At 41.3% G+C, this 25,859-nt stretch overlaps 1 protein-coding gene across 5 annotated transcripts in view; it reads right to left on the reverse strand.

The window, feature by feature from the left end:
- LOC122660178 (dynamin-related protein 3A-like) overlaps window positions 1-25,859 on the reverse strand; it is a 61,976-nt gene that overhangs the window by 13,060 nt on the left and 23,057 nt on the right. For all 5 annotated transcript variants that reach the window (XR_006332642.1, XM_043855373.1, XM_043855375.1 and 2 more), the window contains exons 7-12: window positions 6,624-6,737; window positions 5,933-5,981; window positions 4,605-4,714; window positions 3,608-3,700; window positions 3,398-3,490; window positions 3,109-3,246 (exon numbers count right to left, since the gene is read on the reverse strand). Coding sequence is in view for 4 of the 5 variants with exons in the window: in XM_043855373.1 (XP_043711308.1) it covers window positions 3,109-3,246; window positions 3,398-3,490; window positions 3,608-3,700; window positions 4,605-4,714; window positions 5,933-5,981; window positions 6,624-6,737 (597 nt within the window). In the remaining variant the exon portion in view is untranslated. The remainder of the gene's footprint in view (window positions 1-3,108; window positions 3,247-3,397; window positions 3,491-3,607; window positions 3,701-4,604; window positions 4,715-5,932; window positions 5,982-6,623; window positions 6,738-25,859) is intronic.

The following is a 25,859-nucleotide window of genomic DNA, read 5'->3' on the forward strand; positions in this document are numbered from 1 at the left end:
CTACACCAAAAACATGTGACGTACCAATATGCTGGTATATGCATGTTTAATTAAAAATTAACAAATTGTAGTAATCGCTACCTAGGATTCCAGACCAATAGATCTATGTATTAGTAATGCATTCTACTTAGGATTCTGGACCAATAGATCTCTTGATCTTCTAATCTCAGATTTTATGAGAGAAGATGACTATGATGAGGAAAATACTACCTTGAAACAGAAAGGACATATATTTGCTCAAGAACAACCATCATCTACTACCATTAGTAATATGTTTAAGATCCAAGTGTTGATTTGCTAAAATAAGGGTCTGCTTCCCTGACTACATTTGCAACCCATAACTTTAGAAGACCAAAACAAAGACAAGGGAGTTCAATGCAGCAGGACAGGTCATCAAGGTACTGATTATAACTAGTAGAGTGAAAATGCCAGATTTGTTTCACAAGTAACATTGTGCTGAACTCAACCACCTATATCCTTTGGGTGATGATACTAGGACTATTGTCATTTACTCCGTCGGCACACAAGCTTTTATTCAATCTGCAACCTAAAGTTGCATCACCAGGTTCTCTAGAACCCACAAGGAGATGTGGGCCACAACTTCACAATCCCAGCAAGGAACGCAATAAATCTATGAGCTTAATCCCGATGCAGATAAACAGAGTGTGGGCTTATTTTAGTAGAAAAGTGATGCGAATGATCACCAAACAGGGCTTATTTCTTTAGAAATAGGCCTAGGGTTGGGTTATATACATGTTGGGCCTTTGTTCCCAAGGGTTTTTATGTATTAGGCCAGTTTAATGAGCCTAAACTAGGGGCATATAGGTTGCATACGGATTAGCCCAATACTTAGTTTATTTTCCTATTTTTAGATTGAACCGGTTTAGAATTGGTTGCATCCAATTGGTTCAATTGGTCTAATTTAAGTGAAGTGATCCTATTGGCTAAGAGGTTCTTATATCCTATTGGCTAGTAGGGAATCTTCTTTATTTTAAGTAGTTTAAGTTGTTTTTAAGTCATTAGGACTCTATTTTGAGTCTATTTTAGTTTCCTAATCAGTTTAAGTTATCTAATAGGTTAGGGATTGGGTTAGGCCTTTCCTTTTAGAGTAGAAGTCTATTTTTGAGTCTTTTATATAAGGTTGTAGGGGGCAAAGCCTAGAACACGAATTTGATTAATGAAAAAAGCTTTTGCTTGTTGGCCTATTTTCTTAATTTAAAACCAAACCCTAACCCTAAATCTGCAGAATTTTGAAACCTAACCAATCCAGATATTTTTATATCATAATGACCCTCTAAACCTGCAGATTTAAAACCCTATAAACCCCATTCCCAAATTCCCATCCTAAACCCTAATTTTGCCCTAAAACAGCCCCTAATCAGCCCTAAACAGCAGGCTTACCTAAGCTTGGTTCTACTTGGTTCCTAGTGGGATTAACATTCTAGGACTACATTAAAAGCCTTGGTTGGACCATACATGATGGGCCTTTGGTCCAATGGGTTTCATTGTAATAAAGTGCTTTAATGGGCCTAAAATAAGGGTAGGGTCTAGGAATACAGGATTTACTTTATTATTTAGTTTAAGTCAGGTCTTAGTTAGAATGGGAATTGCTTTAAGTCTTTTATTGGCAATTCAGTAGCTAGTTTGATTACTAGTTCGCATAGGCTATTTCTAGTTATGCTAGGAGTGTGAGTGTGTATATATATTACCAAATCATTCAGGCACAAAAATTTATGAAATATATGTTTCAATTTTTTTAAAATTTTGCTGCTTTGGATTCAATGATATACTTGGTGGATTTCAAATGGGGCTTAGGTGGTATTCCTAGCCTGTTTATCGAATATCTTTTATCTCTTCTACATCATTCAAGCAATTCAAGGTCAGAATTCTTAGCTCAACACCCCGTGTCTATACTGTTCTACTAGAATTCTCAGTTTCAGGTTTGCTTTCAAGCTCAATATTTCAATTCTAGTTGTTGATTTGGTTACTAGTTATTCTATCACATTCTGATTTCGATTTGCATTTCTATTCTCAGATTCATACTTCTGTTTCAAAACCCTATAGGTCTATATTTCTAATTGAATTCTGGTTTCCTAGTTCAAGTCAAATTCTATTTATTTTCAATTACTGATTTACCTTGCTGAATCTGATCTCAGTTTGCTGCTATATTCTGAATTCAATCCTTAACTGAGTTCTATCTTAAATTCTCTAAGAACTCCCATAAATTTTGCAGTTTTGGGCTTTCCTAGTTGGAGTAGGTTTACTTCATAACATAAGATCCAACCATCAGAACTGGACCCAACTTCGCAAACCTTCTCTACCTGTTGAGTAACCCTTCGATCACAGTTTCAACTTTCAAGCCCATCAGATCTGTCTTGTTCAAGGCTTCAAGTTATTAAAGTTTTCAAAATCTGATTCTAGTTCCTTTTTCCTTCAATCCTAATTTATGGTTTTCTAACAACTCTATTCTGTTAGGAGGTCAAAAACCCCTTTAAATCCCTTCAAGCATTTTCTCTGATCTGGGTAAGATCTATACCTAATTGTCATCTTCCAGAAGCAACTTCCATTTTTTGGCTCGTGGAATATCCACGACACAGCTTACAATGGAACTGAAACTAATTCAAAACCATTTCTAAAAATGAGGTTTGAGAAGCACTTCTGGTCATGTAAGCACATGGTATGGTGCCTGTAAGTGCAGAACCAAATCAAGAGCCGAGGGCCTGATGCATGGATCAAGCATGAGCATCAAGACAAAAATCAGTAAGTCAGTTTGTCAGAAATCAGTGTACTTATATAACTTTTCTAAGATTTTCTTCCAAGTTTCTTCATTTTATTTGATGAAACTAAAAGTCTGACACCATGACCTGGACAATACAGTGAATCATAAAACTATTTTCAGTTCCTGTATTTGTGCCAAATGAGGTTGTCCACACATCTGGGAATCATCCAGGGGATATCAGTGTTCATATGTTTTTCAAGGCAGAGTGTTAACTAGCTTGGACTATCATCAAATTGCTCATGAATATATTTATTGTTTTGAGACTTCCAAATGTGAGCTATAAACCCTTTCTTTTCTGAAAATAGCTTCCATAAAACACAGCTAGTTACCTCCATCTCAATAATGTTCCCTATCATTCTCTCAGCAGGTTTTACACCATCACGCAAAAACTTTCCCAATACTTCGTCCACACGCTTTCGCAGAACTGGGAACCGCTGCATTTCAATTGACTCACAGCCACGACCAATCTGCAAGAAAAACAGGATCTACTCATCAGTTGCTAAAAATATTATACCTGAACAAAAGGGAAGTGAATGCCAAATAAAACTGCAAAATGACTTCTTTGGAAATTGGGGTGTGGGGAGCAATAGCGCCACAATCACACCCCATTTTCTTCACCTTTATCAGTTCATCATAGACAAAACGTAAGCATTGAAGGCTGGGTTCTAATAACCGAGCAATTTGTCTTCTAATCAAAACTTCAAATGGGACCTGGTACAAAAGTGCCAGAACTGATCAACACAGAGAGAGACATTTGAATAATGCACTTGCAGAAGCCTTTTCAAGGTACTGGGGAAGGGGGGCATTATAAATGATCATGCTGCTCACCTCCGGCACAAATAATGCACTTCTAGGACCAGTGGCATTTTGGATAGCTGTTCTGATGTCTTCATCAGTCAGATCATCACAAGGATCCACTTCCTGCAAGAAAAATAACAGCAACAACTTTTTGATACAATGCCTAGCACCAACTATGCTATTTTTACGAATAGGAGCCAGCGTTTTAGTAATCAGTATCGGTATCGGCAGAGACCCATACCGATCTGGATCGGTTCGTATCGCTCATGTTTTCTTCAAAAATCTTTATTTTTTTACATTTATACCCTTGTCCATACCGATCCACCGATACCGATACGAATCGGCCAATCCAATACCGATTCCTCAAACCATGATAGCAGCAGAAAATATGGTTCAATATTATTTATCAATAAAAAAAAGTAAAACAGTAAAACGTGAATTACACATTCTTTTTTAAGGAAAAAGGAGCACACAGAGATGAAGGCCCAAATGGAACAAGAAAGGCTAATGCAGCAGGCCCAAGAGAAGGAGAAAAAAAAAGGAAAAACACTGCCCTACCACCAGTAGAGATAATCAAGATTCAGGACAATGTCCACCTCCCTGATCAGGCAGCACAATATACAGAGACACCTCTCTACTCCCATCCATGGTTCTTCGTCTCGGTTTCGACAAATACCAGTACGAAACCATGGGTCGAAACTGGTTCGTACCAGATTTCGGTAGTTTCAACCAGCCCATGACATTTCGAGTTTGGCCCAGAAAATACAAGGTCTCAGTTGAAACCTGGGAAATCTCGGTTTCGTCCAGGGTCGAAACCAGCCTCGAAACCGAGATTTAGAACCTTGCTCCCACCTCCCACCCACAAGCCAGACAAACGCTGACTACAGAGAGATACAGGGGAACTATAATTAAGAACAATCACATGGATCTACATCTAGTGGATTTGGTTCAGCATTACATGGTTCAGCAAAGATATGTAACTAAAAATTTAACCGCAAGGACAAGATTGGTAAGACCCATTACATACCTCCAAGCTCTTTACAAAAAGAGACTGAAATATGTAGTGGATTCTGGCTCCCCCAGACAATTCTGTAGTTGACATGTCCTGATTCTTTCCATCCACCCAGGAAGAAAATGCTACAATTAAAAGTAAAAAAGAAAAGGGGGACAGAAGTATGACATTAGGCAAAAAGAAGAACAAGTTAGAAGGGTCTAAAAAGTTCCATGAAAAGAAAATTTTGGAAAGAGAGTAAGCAAGAAAAGCTGAAACTATTAGGGGACATTGGAGTCAGCACTAGCTGTTGACAAAAACCAGGAACTAGAGCTCTGTTATTCCCAATCATCCATAAAATGTCATTATTTGTAGGAGTCAACTCATCTCTGAAGTACTTTTTGTTTAACGATTAAATAAAATATAATATATTTTGAAAGAAAAAATGGGTTGCAAGTCATATCAGCTCCAAATCCTTTTGTTTAATCATTACAAAGTAGTGCACAATGAAACAAGAACAATAAGAAGTTTTCCTGCAACTAATCCTGGCAAAAACCACAGATAACAAACAGTATAAACTAGTGAGCTGAAAACTTAGGCACCAAAGAGACATTAATCACCATAACTGGCCATCAGATTTTTCCTACGCAGCATAAGTAGTCAACTCAACTTCAATGTCCTTTTCTTTATTAATTAACAAACAGAATAAATTTTATAAGGAAAAAAAAAGCAGAATATGGATTTGATTAACAATGAAGTACATAAAAATTGGTAGGGAGTAATTGAACAACAGAATTCCTTCTTTTCAATTAATAATAATAAAGAAGAAAAAGAAAGCTAGGAAAGTGCCTCAAAACTTCAGTCCCAAACAAGCTAGGAAAGTGCCTCATAAATAAGTGCAAAACTGACAAAGATTATCATTATAGAAAATGGCAATTTTGAAAATTTATCCGACTTTTGAGTTTTGAGCCCCTTACCTAGCTCATTTGGGGCTGAAACCTTACCAGTGAATGGGTAGAGTGTCCTCTGTCACATGGATCCACTCATATCTACCCATGTATGTCATGTGGCAAGTTTTGACATTTGAGTCAACTCTTACAGTTCATATACCCAGGTCAATGTTAAGGATTACCATAAAACCTAGCTCTAACTCTGTTATAAGAGTGAAGCAACTCAATTGAGAATCCCCCAAAAGAAAGCAAAGACAATTGAGTCCAGATTCGTCCAAATTCATCCAGATTCCCATAGGACAAGCCATGATTTTCAAAGAAGAATAAGCCGAACACAGGAAAATTAGAAACTGGAAAAAGAGAGAGACAATACAAAAGAGTAGATAATTTAGACAAAATAAAAATGGAACTCACCTTCACAATATTTTGTCAGAATATTCAACAGAACCGCTTCTTGCTCTGCCTAACATTGATGACATTAAAAAAGGGAAACAAAAGAACTCAGAAACCTGAAAGAACAGACATTCCTGAATGTGTGTGTGTGTGCGTCCATGTGTTTTTATGCTTTTACGCATGTATTTCTACATTTCTAATGAAAAACACTCAGGCAACAGGAATAGACATTTTGTACAAGGTCTAGTCCTATCAGCCATCACTCATTCTGGTTGGAAACATGATATGGAGATTCCATGGGACAAAATAGAGATTCATTATGCACAGATTTTAAGATATCTGCCTCATGGACTCCAACACCTGTAATGAACATCACTCATGACTGTGGCCTTCTCTTTAGTTGACAAGCAAAGAAAATTTAACAAGTCATAAAAAAGACGTTGATCCTTCCAGATACATACTCTTTTAAGTTTAAAGCAACAAGGAGAACGGCAAAAGAAAGTATTATGGTAGAAAAATTGCAGAACTCATTAGGTTCAAATTCATTGATCTCAATCATAAAAGAGCTATGTGCTCATGCAAAGGCAATATGGCATTCTTAGTACAGTCAAAAGTAAAGTCTGCCAAAATATCAAATCGCATCACAAGCACAAGAAATAGAAACGATGAACATATCACAGTATTCATCTTGTCCGATCCAGATAGAACTTACTTTTGATTCATTGACTTCTCCACAAGTACGTAATTCCTTTACAACAGAAACCATTTGTGATTTCAGCTCAGCCTTTAATTCAGGAAGGGCTGCTCTAATATGCTGCTCTAGAATCTGAAAAAGAAAATCATCACCAGGGTCAGCCACATGTACAATATCATTCCCAAAGACCACATGTATTGCAGTATTGCCCTATGCCCCAAAAGTTCACCCTCTTTTTCCCTTTAAGCTGTATTAAGAAATGGACCCATTTTCAGCTTACAATCTCAGCTGCAACAGGTCACACTCATATCACAGCAGCATACCTTGCTGGCTTGCCAGAGCAATCTCATCAGAAAACTGGACCTTGGTGAACATTAGAAAATATTTGGTTATAATTCTCAGCATATTAAGGATATCTCTGTATTAGTACATGTTGTGAGAATAGAATGGGTACATTGGTAAATAAGCATGTATTTGACTTCCCTGGGCATTCTCATGTTAGTATGGGGTATTTATATAATCTTGCATTTCTTTTCTCAAGTTAGTAAATATAGTGGAGTGATATTGATTCCTCCGCAAGGTTGTTCTTATGCAAACATCTTCTTCTTTTCTCCTCATCTCCTTTCTTCTCATCTTATTTTCTTTATTGTTTTGAATTGGTATCCGAGCTGGTTTGAGAGTCGACCATCAACTTGTCTCTCTACTATGCCTCTAGATTTGGAACCCTAGAAGAATAGAGGGTCCAACAAAGAAGAATGGATTAAGTTGTCCAGCCATCAACTAGAAGACTTCATAATGAAGACTTAAAGCTATGAAGAAAAATTGATAAGAAAGAAGGAAAAACAAGTGTACCGACAGCCCTGTAGTTTAGCACCTCTTTCTTTCACATCAGGCATCCGTTGGAGGTGGGTCCTGGCTCATTGAAATCTCCCTAGGGCTCCCTTTGAAGCTCTCAAAACCCCTGCTGCGAAGGTGGTGCCATGTTTGTCTGCAACACGATTTTCTGCTCACCTGTACTACCACCAGCTTCTGGTTTACTGGCTGCTCTCTCACTTTGAATGCTATATTTGAGGCAATCCACTGTTATTTGTTGGTGAGCTATGCTATTTGAAGCTTGTAAGTTGTAATAGGATGAACTCCTACCTTGAAATGCACATTTGAGAAGATTCTTTAAGTTTTGTGATCTTCTTGCAGCTGGAATCATTGTTTGGATGTTGAGAAGGAACTTCTGGGTAGAGTGTGGTACTCTCCCCATCTGGGGTGGGTATCCAACTAGCTTCCCATGTGTGTCCACATATAATGTTGGAGGTTAATGTTCCCATGGGAGCCTCGGCTGGTGGTCCAAGTAGTGTTAACCCCAGTTCGAGCGCTCTGGAGAATCCAATGCCGAGATATCCACTGTTAAGTTGGACAACACCAACTATCTGAATTGGACTCACACTGTTAAACTACCCCTGAAAAGTCGTGGGAAGTTGGGTTACATCACTGGTTACATTCAGACTCCTCGTTCAAGTGATCCAGCATCTCAGAAATGGGAGACGGAGAACTCAATTGTTATGACCTAGTTAATTTCCCTATGAAGTTTGAGATTGGTAGAAGGTTTATGCAGAAGGAGACATCCAAAGCCATTTTAGATAGTGTGGCTGACCGAGTGGGCGACTCAGCTAAGGTCTATCAACTTGTACAAAAGATTATCACAACAAAGCAAGGAGATAGGACTATCTCTGAATACTATAACACAGCTATTGGTCTATGGGAGGAGAATAATCACTATAAAGACCTAACAGTTGTCCAATCCTGAAGATGAGGGCAAGGTTTATAGAACCTTTGAGAAGGAGGGTGTCTTTTTTTTTTTTGGTGAATTAAAAAATATATTACTGTAAATAAAACCAGATTTAATGGAGAAGATGGAGAGGAAGAAGATGAAGAAGAGAAGTGGCTGTAATCCTTTGGGGAGAACTATCAAATGAAAAATTGTTCTCCCCTCTTCACCAATATTATTAATAATAGGGTAGAGCTAACACACAAGAGAAATTCCCAAATTGCCCTTGACTAACAACTCTCATCTTCTAGTTACTGTTCACGTGAACAGTGCACGGTACTGTTCACATGAACAGTATACGGTACTGTTCACGATATTATTCACGTGAATAGTGTATGATACTGTTCACGTGAACAATACCCAAAGCACATTAACACTCCCCCTCAAGCTGGAGCATAGATGTTAATCATGCCCAGCCTGTTACAAGTATAATCAATTCTCACACTTCCCAAGGACTTAGTAAAAATATCAGCAAGTTGTTCCCCTGTACGAACATGTTGTGGAGCAATAACCTTCTTGTAGTTTCTCTCGAACAAAATGGCAATCAACCTCTATATGCTTCGTCCTCTCATGAAACACAGGATTGGAAGCTATATGGATAGCAGCTTGATTATCACACCACAGCTATATAGGTAACTCCTTCGTAAATTTCAACTCAGTCAACAACTGCTTCATCCACATCAGCTCGCAAGTAACCTGTGCCATAGCCCGATACTTTGCCTCTGCACTAGATCTTGCTACTACTGGCTGTTTCTTGCTCTTCCAAGACACCAAATTTCCCCCCACAAAGACACAATACCCAGTGGTAGACCTCCTATCCACAGGAGAACCAGCCCAATCAGCATCACAAAATCCCTCAACACGTCCATGACCATGATCAGTGTAGAGTAGACCACGACCTGGAGCTTTCTTGAGGTATCTCAGAATTCGAATCACAGCATCCCAATGTGACGTCCTAGGAGAGGATAGAAATTGACTTACTACACTAACCGGAAAGGCAATATCCGGTCGAGTTACAGTGAGATAATTTAATTTTCCAACAAGTCTCCTATATTTTTTCGAATCATCAATAGCATCACCATTATCAGCTGTCAACTTCAAATTTGGGTCCATTGGAGTATCCAAAGGTTTAGACCCAAGCATACCTGTTTCGGAAAGCAAGTCAAGAACATATTTCCTCTGGGAGAGAGAAATACCTTTACTAGACTGAGCTACCTCAACTCCAAGAAAGTACTTCAACTTACTAAGATCCTTGGTCTGAAATTTACACTGCAAATGTAACTTAAGCTGCTTAATGCCTTCAACATCATCACCAGTGATGACTATATCATCTACATATACCACCAAAAAAATCCTGCCAGCCTTGCTATGCCGGTAGAACACCGAATGATTACTGCCACACCGAGTCATCCCAAATTCCAGAACAACATCTGAAAATCTCCCAAACCAGGCCCTGGGAGATTGTTTCAAACCATACGACGACTTCTTAAGTTTGCGCACTAAACCAGACTCCCCCTGAGCAATAAACCCAGGAGGTTGCTCCATATAAACCTCCTCATGGAGATCACCATAAAGAAAAGCATTCTTCACGTCCAACTGAAAAAGAGGCCAATGATGGGATGCGGCAAGAGAGATCAAAAGACGAACAGATGCAAGCTTGGCAACAGGGGAAAAGGTATCAAGATAATCAACTCCATAAACCTATGTATAACCTTTGGCAACTAAGCGTGCCTTCAAACGAGCCAAAGAACCATCAGGGTTCACTTTAACCACATATACCCACCGACAACCAACAGCCTTCTTGCCAGCAGGTAACGGTACCAAGTCCCAAGTGTGATTTTCAGCCAAGGCAGCCAATTCCTCCTCTATAGCTGTCCTCTAGCCAGAGTTGGACAATGCCTCTAAAACAGACTTAGGGGTAGGATAAGACTCAACAGTAGAGAGACGAGCAGTAAAGTTAGCAGATAAGCCTAGATAAGAAACAAAATGAGACAAAAGATGTTGAGTACAACTACGAACACCCTTACGAAGAGCAATGGGAATATCAAGATCAGAAGAAGGAATACTTAATTGAGGAGTAGGATCCGCAGGCGAAGTTGAAGTTGGAGGATCAGTAGAGACCGGGGGTGCTATATCATCTCGAGGACGCCGAACAAATGTAAACCGAACAGGAGGACGGGCAGGCCGAACAGGAGGAGGCGGAGGCGGAGGTGGCGGAGACAGAGCAGCAGCCGGTTGACCATGGGAAATAGTACGTTGCACCACATATAAAGGAAGATCCTCATCCAACTCCGAGGAAACAAAAGATGTCTCATCATAAGCAGTGGACTCAAAAAAGTTAACATCAACAGAGACAAAGTACTTTCGAAGAACTCGTGAATAACACCGATAACCTTTTTGAGTGCGTGAATAACCCAAGAAAATACATTTAACAGCCCGGGGATCTAATTTGGACAGACCTGGACGATGGTCACGGATAAAGCAAACACACCCAAAAATTCTAGGTGGTAAAACAAAGAGAGGTTCAGTAGGAAATAAAAGAGAATGAGGAATCCCACCCTGTAACACAGAAGATGGCATACGATTTATAAGGAAACAGGCAGTCAAGACAGCATCAACCCAAAAGATTTTTGGTACTTTCATCTAAAAAAGAATTGAACGGGTCACTTCCATTAAATGTCTATTCTTCCGTTCAGCTATACCATTTTGTTGGGGTGTATCTGAACAAGAAGACTGGTACAACATGCCACGGTCAGCCATAAAAGAATTAAATGGAGTAGAAAAATATTAAAGGGCATTATCACTACGTAAAACACAAATATTCTTATTAAACTGAGTCTGAATTTCAGTAACAAATGCACGAAAAATGGCAAACAGCTCAGAACAACTTTTCATTAAATAAATCCAGGTGACTCGAGAATAGTCATCGACAAAAGTAACAAAATATTTAAATCCCATCTTAGAAGTAACAGGGCAAGGCCCCCATACATCAGAATGCATTAAAGATAAGGGTACGTAGACCGTTTATTGACTCTGGGGGGATAACTCACACGGTGGAGCTTTCCAAACTGACATGACTCACACTCGAACCTAGAAAGGGAACTAAAACGAGGATCCAACTTCTGTAAACTCTGCAAAGACGGATGGCCCAGCCGACAATGAACTTGGTGTGGAGACAAAACACTAGAATAAGCAACTGAAGGAGAGTCTTCAAGATGATACAACCCCCCTTGCTCACATCCCCTACCAAGCATCTTCTTCGTCATAAGATCCTGAAAAACACAGGAATTAGGATAAAAGGTCACTGAACAATTGTAGGCTTTAGTAATTTTACTAACAGAAAGCAGGTTACAAAGGAAGTCAGGTAAATGGAGAACAGAAGACAAAGACAAAGACAAAGACAAAGACAAGGACTTAGTTGGGTTGACAGTACCCGTGCCAGTGACTTTGGCAAGGGAACCATCAGCCAATGTAACACTAGACTCTGAAGACCGAAAGGAAGAAAAATTACCTGACACACCAGACATATAATCAGAAGCACCTGAATCAATGATCCAGGGACGAGAAGTGGAGAAACACGCAGTGGCATTACCTGTCTGGGCAAAAGTAGCCGTGGAGGAAGATGTAGAAGGCCGAGAAATCTGAAACTGTGTGAACTGAGCATAATCCTCATCAGATAACCTTACCAACTTACCCTCAGAAGGTGTAGCAGGAGACTCGGTACTAGCTGCTGAATTAGCATACTACTATTGCGGTGGCTTCCCATGAAGTTTCCAACAAAAGTGTTGGATGTGTCCTGGTCAACCATAGTAATTACAAGTCTTCACAAAACCAGAATTTTCACCACCATTACCACTACCACTGCCTCTTCCACCTCCACGGCCAGCTATACCACCACCATGGCCCCCATTACGTCCACCATTACCTCTCCCTTGACTAGAAGCAACAAGGGCAGAGCTCTCACCAGGAACAGCTGCTGGTTTATGGGAACTATCACGAGAAACACGAAGAACGCGAGAAAAAGTTTCTGCAACTGAGGCAATTTTATCTCCTCCAAGAATAGTGGAGCATAATGAATCATATTCTTGGCCCAGTCCTCCCAAAAATCCCATGACCGCAAGTTGTTCACATTGATCTTGCATCTGTTTCACATCCGAACTAATGGGCAACAATGCATTTAACTCTTCGAACATTCGTTTATAATCGGCAAAATATTGGGTCAACGGACGTCCCTTCCTATCAGCACGATAGAACTCCTTTGACAGCTCATATATACGGGATAGATTATTCTGTCCAGAATACAAAACATATAAGCAATCCCATAACTCCTTCACAGTATCTATGTGAGTCACTAAGTCAACAATCTGTGAATCCATACTATTTAGCATCTGTCCCAGAATGCGTGCATCTACAATTTCCCACGCTTCATCATCCTCAGGTTTGGCCTTTGTAAGATGTTTCTGTTGACCGCGACCAGTCAAAACAACCCACACAATTTTCTTCCATTGCTGGAAATTACTTGTAAGCAACTTTGAATATGAATGCTTGACTGTCTTAGATCGATCACCCAGCCCCTTATTTATAATAATATCAAGTTACAATCAAAGTATGAATCCCCAATCCTATTCCTATTAGGAATTCCTAGTACAACTAGGACTCCCAAACAGAGATCGGATAGAAGGGATAAAAAATAGAAAAAAGGAAGAATTAAAGCATAAAATAACTAAACTAATAAGGATTAAATTACCCCTATCGGGTAAAGTAGTCAATCTCAACACTCCCCCTCAAGTTAGAGTAAAGATGTCGATCATACCCAACTTGACTAGATTGGGATGAATCAATTTCCCAGACAATCCCTTGGTGAAGATATCAACAAGTTGATCCGTAGATGTCACAAAGGGAATACAAATCAGCCCATCTTCTAACTTCTCTTTGATGAAATGCTTATTCACCTCAACATGCTTGGTACGATCATGCTGTACTGGGTTGTGTGCTATGCTGATTGCAACCTTCTTGTCGCAGTACAACATCATAGGAAGACGAATAGGAACACCAAGATCTTGTAGCAAACCTTTAAGCCAGAGTAACTCACAAATACCTTGTGCCATAGCTCAAAACTCAACTTCGGCACTAGAACGAGCAACCACATTTTACTTCTTGCTACGCCATGTGACAAGATTTCCACCTACAAAGGAGCAATACCCAGAAATAGATTTGCGATCTGCAGAACCAGCCCAATCAGCATCAGTGTATGCTTCTATCCGTAGATGACCATGCATAGACAGAAGAATTCCTTTCCCAGGAGCTGACTTCAAATAGTGCAAGATACAAAGAACAACCTCCATATGAGAAGAGTAGGGATCATGCATAAATAGGCTCACAGTACTCACGGCGACAGCAATGTCAGGACGAGTGTGTGAGAGATAAATCAGCTTCCCTACAAGTCTTTGGTACCGGCCTTTATCAACAGGTTCACCCTCTTTCTCCTTGAGTCGAACAGTAGGATCCATAGGAGTATCTGAAGGATGGCAACCTAGTAACCCGGTTTCAGCCAACAAGTCTAAGACATACTTCCTCTGGGAGAGAAAAATGCCTTTAGAAGATCTGGCCACTTCAATCCCAGAAAGTATCGTAGTTTCCCTAGATCTTTAATCTCAAATTCTTGTCCAAGGAAGGTCTTCAATCGTCTGATCTCGTCACCATCATTGCCAGTAACCACTATATCATCAACGTAGACTATAAGAACAGTGAGTTTTTCACCAGCCCTCTTTATAAAGAGTGTGTGATCAGCATTACTCTGCTTATTGCCCACAGAAATCATGGCCTTGTGGAACCAGCCAAACCATGCTCGAGGTGACTGTTTCAGCCCATAAAGTGCACGCTTCAGCCTACACACTTTTCCTTGGTTTCTGTCACAAGAGAACCCTGGTGGAATGTCCATATACACCTCCTCATCCAGTGCTCCATTTAGGAAGGCATTTTTTACATCTAGTAGCTGTAAGTCCCATCCAAGGTTGACTGCACAAGATAATAACACACGAACAGTATTCAACTTTGCAACAGGTGCAAAAGTTTCCTGATAATCAATGCCGTATGTCTGAGTGAACCCCTTGGTAACGAGTCATGCCCTATACCTATCCACAGTGCCATCCACCTTCTGTTTCACCACAAACACCCATTTACATCCAACGGTTTTCTTCCCAGGTGGAAGAACCACAAGCTCCCATGTGGTATTTTTCTTCAAGGCTTCCATTTCTTCCATCATAGCTGCCTTCCACTTTCCATCTGATAGAGCTTCCTGCCAAGTGTTAGGAATACGAACAGAAGAAAGAGAGAAAACAGAAGCACGAAAGGATGGGGAAAGGGAATCATAAGAAACAACATGAGATATGGGATGCTGAGTGTAGGTTATGACACCTTTGCGAAGAGCAATAGGTAATTCAGGAGAAGGAACATTACCAGGTGGAGAGGCAGGTTCTGGATCTGAGGTCGACAGTTGGATGGGTACTGGAGCAATAGTTGATTGAACTTGCTTATGTTTCCTTGCATAGGTCTTCACAGTACTATCATCAATCCTCCCCTGAAATTCACTAATAATCCTCTGGATAGGAGTCTGAACAGGGATAGATTGCTCCTCGTGAATAGAAATAGTCTCCCCCTGTATAGGAACCTCTCTCCCTGACTCAGGGGGAGTATTAGGGGTAGGCCGAACTGGTTCAGACTCGTGGTAAACAGATTGAAGTGGAGGTGGAGAGTCAAGAGTCAACACATCTTCACTAACATTCTCCCCCTGAAGAGGTGGGGTTATATAATATGAAACACTTTCATGAAAGACAACATCGCTGCTCACAAAAGTCCTGCGGGAGGGAGGGTAATAACATTTGTACCCCTTCTGTGTAGCAGAGTAACCCAAGAAAATGCAGCGGAGACTACGTGGGTCAAGTTTACCAGGGGACCGTGTATCCCTGGCATAACAAACGCAGCCAAACACCTTAGGTGGGACTATAAAGGAAGAAGAGCCAAGTAATAGCTCAATAGGGGCTTTGGAAAGAAGAACCCGACTGGGCAGCCTATTAATTAAATAGGCCGCAGTAAGGACAGCATCCCCCCAATAAAGGGAAGGGAAATTGCGAGCAAACATAAGAGCCCTAGCCACCTCCAAGAGGTGGCGGTTTTTCCTCTCAGCCACACCATTTTGGGCTAGAGTGTCGACACAGCTGGTCGGATGGAGGATTCCATGGACAGCAAGGTATTTTTGGAACTGACCTTCCATATACTCTTTCCCATTGTTACTCCTCAAAATTTGAAGAGTGGCATTAAATTGGGTCTTAACCAACTGATGAAAGTGCTGAAAACATGTAAAAACTTCATTTTTTGTGTGCATAAGGTATACCCAAGTGAACCTAGAATAGCAGTTAATAAAAGTGACATACCACCGATGGCCAGACAGGGAAGCTTTCCTACTAGGACCCCACACATCAGTATGAACAACATGAACTAAGGAAGAGGATCTTTTATTAGAAACAAGATAAGTTAAACGTGTCTGTTCAGCCAAGACACAAGGCTCACAAAAAAAGTCTTCCTTATTACAGTCTTTAACTAATGCTGGAAATAAATTTGATAAAGTACCTAAAGGAGGATGGCCTAGCCTAGAGTGCCATTTATGTAATTCAGAAGAGAAAGATGCCGAAGGTAAAGCCTGGGTAGTTGTAGGATCGCCATCAAGCAGGTACAATCCGCTATGCACTTTACCCTATCCAATCGTCTTCCCCGAGTCCAGTTCCTAAAAAACACAGTAAGTGGGAAAAAATGTCACTTTACAATTCAGGGATTTAGTGATACTGCTAATGGAAAGAAGGTTAGTTGTAAATTTGGGAATATGCAACACAGATGACAGGGCAAGGGAAGGAGAACAACCAATAGATCCCTTCCCTGAGATGGAGGAGAGGGACCCATCACCAATTTTGACTTTATCCTTACCAGAAGCAGGAGAATATGTATTAAAAAGGCTGGAAGAACCTGTCATGTGATCAGTAGCACCGGAGTCTATGATCCATGGAGTGGAAACTACTGATGCACAATGTCCAGCAAAGGAAATACCTGAACGGGCAAAGAAGGAACCTGAATTGGCAGCAGATGTAGACTTGTAGTAGAGGTAGCGGATGTGTTCAACATTCGACGTAGAGCCTGGAGTTCTTCCTGGGAGAAACCGATATCAGTAGTGGGAGTTGGAGCTACACTTTCAGTGTGATTGGCTTTGTTTTTAGATTTAGCACGACCACGTTTGGCCTCAAAATCTGCAGGCTTCCCATGTAATTTCCAACACTGAGCCTTAGTGTGATATGGTTTGTGACAATGCTCACACTTCACAGGCTCTTTGGTGGTAGTAATAGTAGCAACACTGTCAGAAGAAGTAACAGGAGTGAAGCCAGCAGTCTGTAAGGCTGATCTCTCAACTTTGGGAGTAAGCATCATGGCAGCCCTTCGTGTCTCTTCACTGTGAACATAAGAAAAGGTCTCCTCTAAAGTGGGGAAAAGAACCCGACCAAGGACTTGTATCTGGATAGGGTCATAATCATCATTGAGTCCAGCCAGGAAATCATAGACCCGAAACTGATCAACATAAGAATGATAGGCAGTAATGTCAGTAGTAGTAGTAGGTTGAAACCTAGCATAATGATCCAATTGCTGCCATAAACACTTGAGGACAGCATAGAATTTAGTGATAGACATCTCCTTCTGAGTAGTGTTTTGGAGTGTCTTCCTGATTTCATAAACTTGAGCACCACTTCCTGATCGACCATAAGTTCCCTTGACAGCAGTCCATATCTGAGTAGCAATGTCAAGGAGGAGATATTGACTGGAAAGGTCAGTGGTCATAGAATTTAGAACAAATGACATCACCATAGCATCGTTGGCAGCCCATTTAGTACGAGCAACACTTTCTTCAGCAGGCTGTTTGGTGGTGCCGGTAAGATGGCTAGTGAGTCCCCTACCAGCCACAGTCAAGGATAATGATCTGGCCCAAATTAAGTAATTCGTACCATCAAGCTTAATGGCAGCAGCATAGGAAAGGAAGTCATTCCTAGTCTGACCATCCCCTCCAGAAGTAGCAGTAGTTGTCTCTGAATCACCCATAGTTCAGGTAGAAACCGATCCTCAAATTTGAAAAAAAAAAAAATCTACAAAAACTGAATCAGATCTAAAGTATGGGTTTTGAAATTGCAGCAATTTCAGCCGTCAGAATAGGCTGAAACTGGGATCGAATTCCCTGCAGGTGGTGGGGAATAAGCCTTCAAAAAATCAGAAAATTCTGATGATGGAATAAGAAACCCTAATAGGGCTGGTTACACAATCGAGTAGAACCTGGTTTTCGTATGAGTTTCAGCAATGTAACAGGCTGCAACTGATCGAATAGTTCCCTTGTAATGGAGAAGGTACCCTCCAAAAATTGACCCCTTCTGATGAGCCAATAAGAAGCCCTAAATTTGAAGAAATTTAGGAACGGTTGAATGCAAAGGAATTGCAAGTTTGAATCTGATGTAGTTTGGATTCAAATCTGCAGTCTTGAAAGTGAGTAAGGTGTCGATCAATAAGGGCAGGGATCAATCTCCAAAAAAAAACACAGAAATCCAGCTTGTAAAAGACAGGAACTCGATCTCTAAGGTTTGGAAGAAACCTACGGCAGATTCTGATCACACCAATTTGTAGAAGCTTCAGTGAGGTGTCATTGAGGGCAGCAGCTAAATCTTCATTGGATCACCTCAAAGTTGCTGCCCTGAACGAGATAGAGAGTCCGAGAGAGTTGGAGAAGAAGAAAACCAGTAGCTGAGAGAGTTGAGAAGAAAACCAAAAAAAAATCATGGGGGGGGGGGGGGGGCTGCTCTTCAGATCAGATGAGGCTCTGATACCATGTAAGCAGCTTTGAATATGAATGCTTGAGTGTCTTAGATCGATCACCCAGCCCCTTATTTATAATAATATCAAGTTACAATCAAAGTATGAATCCCCAATCCTATTCCTATTAGGAATTCCTAGTACAACTAGGACTCCCAAACAGAGATCGGATAAAAGGGATAAAAAATAGAAAAAAGGAAGAATTAAAGCATAAAATAACTAAACTAATAAGGACTAAATTACCCCTATCGGGTAAAGTAGTCTATCTCAACATTACTTACCCCTTCCAATCTCTTCTCTGTAATAGATTTGGAAGAGCCCGAAACAACCTCAGAGATAACACCTTTAGAATCTTCAGTTGGGTCACCCATCTCAATCAAGCAAACCGATGCAGAAATTTACCAACAAATAATAAAAACTGAGCAAAAGTAATGAACCAGCAAGCAAACACGGTCGCCAACAGCCAACAAAAAATTCAGAGATCGATTTTAGAACAAAAAATCGGTGCAATCTCAATATCCAGCAAGGATCGATTCAGGGAAAACCTTACAAAGAACCTTCAAACCACAAAAAAGAAGAAACGAAATCGAAAAAAAATAATCACCTCCCAAAACCCTGAATCAATATCAAGCAATCACCACAAAATCGAGACTAGGTTCCTTTATATAATCATGAACCAGCCTCAGCAAACTCCACCAAAACGCAGCATAGGGTGCTGCAGCCCCTTCAAACTGTGGTCACGAAAACCTTCAAACGTGAAGCCTTCAAAACAACAACACTGTCTTGATCAATTTGAGAGTAATCGAGTAGGTCCTAGGATGTAGAATTGACTCCTAAGATCCTAGCTTTGATACCATGTAAATAAAACCAGATTTAATGGAGAAGATGGACAGGAAGAAGATGAAGAAGAAGAGAAGTGGCTGTAATCCTTTGGGGAGAACTATCGAATGAAAAATTGTTCTCCCCTCTTCACAAATATTATTAATAATTGGGTAGAGCTAACACACAAGAGAAATTCCCAAACTGCCCTTGACTAACAACTCTCATCTTGCTCCAGCATTGGTGATGGTCAATCTACTTACCTCTGGCTTGACAACTGGCATCCTATGGGAATTCTCCTTCACCGGGTTACTCCAAGATCCATTTACTCCTCAGGCCTTCATAGACTTTCTTTGGTGGCCGATATTCTACATCACAATGGTTGGGCTCCTCCAACATCTGGCCCCATCCTCACCCCTTTCTGGAATGAGCTTCACTCGGTTACTCGAAGGGCTGCTTCTAGAGGAGATTGTGTTACTTGGTCCTCTAACAGCTCTTGCTCCTTCTCTTCAAAGGCTGCCTGGGATCTTATTCGTCTGAAAGGCCCTTTGGTTTCTTGGCATAGACTTCTTTGGTTCAAGCATCACATTCCTAGGCACTGCTTCACAGCCTGAAGAGTCTTCAACAACTGTCTCCCTACTCAAGCTTTTCTTCGCAGCCGCCAGATCTTAGTCTCTCGTGCCTGCTGCCTCTGCTGGAACAATGATGAAGACCTGAACCACCTCTTCTTTGAATGCCCAACTGCTACTGCAATCTGGAAGGGAGTCCTTTTCAAATGCTGGCCTACCCGAAGACGCATCCTTCCCTTCTCCAGAGAATGGATTTGGATTGATATGACTTTTACTAGATCCACCACTTGTGACGCGGTCGGGAAGTTGGCCTTTTGTGCTACCCTCAACCATATCTAGATGGAGCGAAATTTGAGAAAATGGACTTCCAACTCTCGGACTTACCAGAAGATTTGGGACTCCATCTCCTTTGAAATTAAAGCAAAGTTATCTCTTCTTCCCCCCTCTTCTTGTATAGACTCCCCTAGGAACAAGACCATTGTTCAGTCCTAGGGTCTCTCCAATATTTCCTTGGTTGCTCCGGCAAATGCTTAGGCTGGCTGGTTTGGCCCTCCTGTTGTGGGGCCCTTTGTATTTCTCCTTTCTTCTCTCTTTTGGTAATGAAATTTTTATTCACCCAAAAAAAAAAAAACTACTCTCATCTTCTAGTTACTGTTCACATGAATAGTATATAGTACTATTCACGACACTGTTCACGTGCACAGTACCCAAAGCACATTAACAATTACCAAAGCCCGAGGGGGGAGGGGGAAGAGAAAAAGCCCGAACCCAGCTAGGGGGGGGGGGAAGGGGGCAGCAAAAGAGCACTATCTAAACCCCAGGAATTTACAATATGCTTGTTCCATGGGGTGTCCAAAAACCTCTTGTGAAGGAGAAGCTGGATTTTAGAGGAGACATCCGAAGAGATGGCTTTCCAAATCAGGTCAAAGGATCTAGATTTGAAGGTCCATCTCCTGAAATTCCTCTCCATCCAGATGTGATAAAGGGCAGCACCAAACACCAGTTTACCTATAATGTCACAGATAGAGCTTCTGGAGAAGGTCATGACCAGCCAGAGCCACTCTCTGGCAAAGGGGAGGGGGGTTCTACTGCGAGGCCAGATGGAAGAGAGGGCCTTTTTCCAGATGGTAGAGGTGAAGGGGCAATCAAAGAAAAGGTGGTCAATGTCTTCAGCCCCATTCCAACAAAGGATGCAAGAGGTAGGGACATGGATTCTTCGGTGCAGGAGAAAAGCTTGGGTTGGGAGGCAAAGGTTCAGGGCTCTCCAGGCTAGGAAGCTATGGCGAGGGATGTGGCCTTTGAACCAGACAAGCTGATGCCAGATGGCAGTAGGGGCGTGAAGCCTAACAAAGTTCCAGGCAGATTTAAAGCTAAAAAGGCCATTCGAGGAGGGGAGCCAAATGACCTTGTCTGCAAGGGGCGAAGGGGAGGGAAGGGGGGGAAGGGAATGCCAAATCTGGTTGAGGATTAGGGGGACGGGAGAGGGAGGAGACCAAGAACCAAGAGAGATGATGGAAGAGAGGGGGGCAGACTTGGGGATACCAGAGGAGTAGATAGAACGAGCCCCAAAGGAATTATAGAGGACTCCCATGGGGTGCCAGGGGTCAAGCTAAAGGGAAATGGAAGAGCCATCAGTGATGGAGGAAGAAGTGGCGCTGAGGGCTAAGGGCCGGCTTGCGCCAGACCCAAGAACAGTCCAAGGGGGTGGGGGCAGTCCAGAAGGAGTCAGATTTGAAAAGATGGGAGTAAACCCATTGAACCCAAATGGAGTCCTGTTTGGAAGAGATCTTCCAAATGAGTTTGAGAATACCCGCGGTATTGGAGTCGCGGATACAGCGGATGCCAAGCCCGCCTTCAGACTTGGGAAGGCAGATAGATTTCCAGCTGATGGGGTGAAGGAATTTGGAGGTTTTTTTCCTTTCCAAAGGAAGGCGCAGAAGAGGGTTTCCATAGCCTTAATGGTAGCTTTGGGGAGGCCAAAGATGCCAGACCAGTAGATATAGGAAGATTGGAGACCGCATAGGAAAGAAGTTTGCCTTTCCAAAGCTGAAGCCTCTTGCGAATGATGTCGAGCATGGGGGTGCAGTGATGGCTAGAGAGCCTAATAGGGATGAGGGGGAGACCAAGGTATTTCACAGGGAGGGAGCCTAGTGAAAAGCCCGTGAGGCGGAGAAGGGTGTCTCTGTCAGAGACAAGAACACCGGAGAGAAAGAGTTTGGATTTGAGGAGGTTGATGCGGAGGCCAGAGAGACTTTCGAAAAGGTGGAGGGAGGACATGATGGTTGAGATGGAGGAGGGGAAAGCTTTTGAGAAAATCATAAGATCATCAGCAAAGGCGAGGTGGGTGAGGTTGAGTTGCTTGCACTTGGGGATAGGGGAGATGAGGTGGAGGTCCGATTTGGATTGAATACTCCTGGAGAGGACTTCCAAAGCCAGAAAGAAGAGGAAGGGAGAAAGGGGGCAGCCTTGGCGAATCCCAACTTTGGATTTGAGGAGGTTGAAAGGAGGGTGTCTTGATTCACCTTGGTGGGCTGAACCCAGAATATGAACCAATCCGAGTGCAAATTTTGGGTAAAACATCTCTTCCATCTTTGGATAATGTGTGTGGCTATTTACAAAGTAAAGATACAAGGAGGGTGCCCAAAACTGCACCATCCCTTGAGAGACCAGCTCATGCCTCTAGCTCACAGAGGAGTTGGTGTGGTGGACGAAGAGGCCAAGGTCTAAGCCGAGTGGATGACAGAGATAGACACATATGTGAACATTGTGGCAACCCCAAAGCACTCCAAAGAAATCTGCCGGGACCTTCACGGGGGTCCTTCTGGATTTGCACTTGTTGGTACACGCGGTGGTAGTCGAGGGGGAGCTAGAGCTAACACTGTGATGGCTGAAACTGAGGCCATAAGGCATACTTCTGGACCACAAGCGGACAGCTATTCTCTCACAGGAGAAGATCTTGCAGCTTTTCGACAGGTCATGAGTACTCATGACACAATTGGGTAGCTCCACTCCTATAGCAACCTTGTCAGGTAACTCAACCTAAGCTCTTCAGGCTTCTACCTCTACGACTTCCTCATCTTGGGTCATTGATTTCAGTGCTACTGATCACATCAATGGTATGTCCCAGTGTTATGACTCAAATTCTATCAGCTCAGGTAGGGACAAGGCTTCTTGATGGTTATCTTTCCTCTATCTTTGGTAAGGCTAGTGTACATGTTACCTCTTCTATATATCTTGACTCTATTCTCCATATTCCAAACTTTACCACTAACCTCTGTTGGCAGAATTGTGGGTTAGAAAGAGAGAATGAGAGAATGGAATGATTTAGTTTCATTGATAGGTAAACCCCTCTATTTATAATAAAGGGGAAAGTTACAAAAGGACTGAAATAGGCGATGTGGGACTAAAACCCACTTAGCCGATTTAAACTTAATAGCATAAGAATAAAATTACCCCAAAAGGACCAGAATACCCCCACGGTATTCTGGATTACATATTTCAACACTCCCCCTCAAGCTGGATTATATAAATAAGTAAAGAAAAAAGATCCAGCTTAAACTAAAAAGAAAAAAAGAACTCCATAATTATGCAAACACTTCCCCTCAAGTTGGTGCATACAAGGTACTAATGCCCAACTTGAACAAAATGGGAAGAAACTAAGTTGCAGTAAAATCCAGCTTGACAGATGAATGCAGCTCCCAAATAAACCTTCAAGAACTTGAATAATAGGTCTTCAAAACCTGGGCATACTTGATCAGCAAACTTTTACCAATTTTCAACAGCTGTCCAGTGATGAATCTCTGACTGATAATCTTGAAGATAAGTAACTAGGGCAGCAAGCAGTGGAAACAAATAAATCAGGCAACAGAAATGATCATCCCAACTGTAGAACCTCATAAAGGCAGGCAATAACCAAACATCTTCAATACTTTAATACTTCAATCTCCCCCTTACGGCAAACTCAACCCAATAACAAAGGAGATACCCAATGGCAATGGTGGAAACTCTGATCTTCTATGTTTTGCACCAAGTGTTCCTGCAAGTTCTGCTTCTACAATGTCTGTAGGTGTACTGTACATAATCTCACCCTCACATGTAGTAGTACACGTGGACATAACAGAGATGATGTAAGTCATAGGGCAACAGCATAATATTCCAGAATTTTCCAAAAAAGATGCTAAGGGTAATGGAAAAGGAAGAAATGACATATTAGAGAATACCATTATCGTCCAAAGTGGTTATGGGTATATGCCAAAGGTATGTTTTGGGAGGTGGTGAAGTGAAAAGAGCAGTGGGATAATGAATTACAAAGTAAAACAATGCAACATATAAATTTTCAACCATCTGCAAACGATAAAACAAACACTTTTGATGGAAACTCCTGCAGGGGAGAAACTCCTAACTCCAATATTCAAATCTGATAAGTATATAGATCTGATTTGAAGTAAGGAAAAGCTCCAATCTTCAAGGCTTGATCAATCTTGAAACAGGGAAGAACAAGTGTGCAAAAACTCCAATGTATAAACTCCCACATGTGAAATAGGACTGACGAAGATATCTGGACAGCAATTGATGTAAGAAGCTTCAACAAAAAACTTGGATCAGATCTGAATTAGTGAACAATGATAGGATCAAGCTCCAAAGTAAGCCGGATATGAACCAGAAAAGCTTCACATAACTGAATAGGTTCGTAGTTGCAACCAATAATCTTGGAACACACTGTTGTAATCCCAAATAAGCTGATCTCCAGGGTAGTAGATTTGAGTCTTCAATAATGAAAGAAATTCGATCTCCAATAATAGGATACTCAGTCTCAATAATAAAGCAACAGTAGTCCACATAAAGGTAGCAGAAACATGTCAACCAATCATGCTTACAGAAGCTAATCAATAGAACCAGCAAGGTATGTAGTAAAGCTCAATAGAACCAACAAATTTAAGATAAATAATCTGACAGATCCATAAGTAGTTGAAGCAACCAGCCACATAGGAACCAATAAAAAATAGGTTGATAATTCAAGAAATCGAGTCATAAGTGTGAACCTGAATTTTTTCCAAAAAAAACTCCAAGAATGATGCTGTCCACAGTTGCTGGAATGGATCTCCAATACGAACACCCAATCTCTTGTAGGATTTGAGACTTGATCTTCAAGTGGCAGAAACACCAAAAAGTGCAGAAAAAATAGGGCAGCAGCTATCTTAGTTAAAATACTTCTTTAAACCATGAATAATTAAAGTAGATTGTCTCTCTTGATGGTAGAAACACCTCCAAAAACTCCAGAAGCAGTAGGTAACCCAAACCCAAAAAATCGATTAATGTCAGGGTTTCGGAAAACCCTGAAAAATAGAGATCGATTGGGGAGGGGTCTTCTAGAAAACTTGGATAGGTGCAAGATTGAGGTCGAGTGGTCCTAGTAATGGAAGTAATCAGCCCTCCAAAAATCAGCAAAATCTGAAACCCTAATTTCGATTGGAGTCAGGGTATTGTCATGGTTTTTAGCAGGATAAGAAAGTTTTTGCTGTAGAAACAAATACAGCCATCAGAAAGGGTCCAAACTTAGGTCGAGTAGGATTTGTAGTAGTAGGGAATCACCCCCAAAAAATCAGCTGCATCTGAAAAGGGAAACCCTAAAATCGATTGGAGTCTGGGTTTTGAAAAACCCTGACAAGTTGAGATCGATTAGGGTAGGGGCTGGAAAGGTTAATGAATGATGGAAAAAAAGAAAAAAGGGAAGTAGGACAATGGAATAGGGTAGAAAGGGGCTGGAAAAGGGTGCATAGGAGTCTCCAACAATGGAGGATCAACCATCTTTAGTGATAGAAATCAGATCTCCGAAAAATTCTGGAAAACTCCAATATCGCAGGTATGGTTCCAGCAGATTTCGAACAGAATTTTAAATAAAAAAAGGTAGTATGGGAGGAGGGCAGCAACTAAATCATTGGATGGATTGATTACCTCATTAGTACTGCCCCCTTAAAAGGATGAGAAGAAGAAAAAAAAAACAAAAGAAGGAGAAGCCGAGAGAGAGAGAAAGGTGGGAGAACGTGATTGAAGACAAGAAGGGTTTTTTTTTCCCCTCTTTTTCTAAGCTAGATCAAACCTGCTCTGATACCATGTTGGAACCGCTTCCTCCAAAAGGCCGACCTT

Source organism: Telopea speciosissima, chromosome 4 (assembly GCF_018873765.1).
Source record: "Telopea speciosissima isolate NSW1024214 ecotype Mountain lineage chromosome 4, Tspe_v1, whole genome shotgun sequence".
Lineage (NCBI taxonomy): Eukaryota > Viridiplantae > Streptophyta > Magnoliopsida > Proteales > Proteaceae > Telopea > Telopea speciosissima.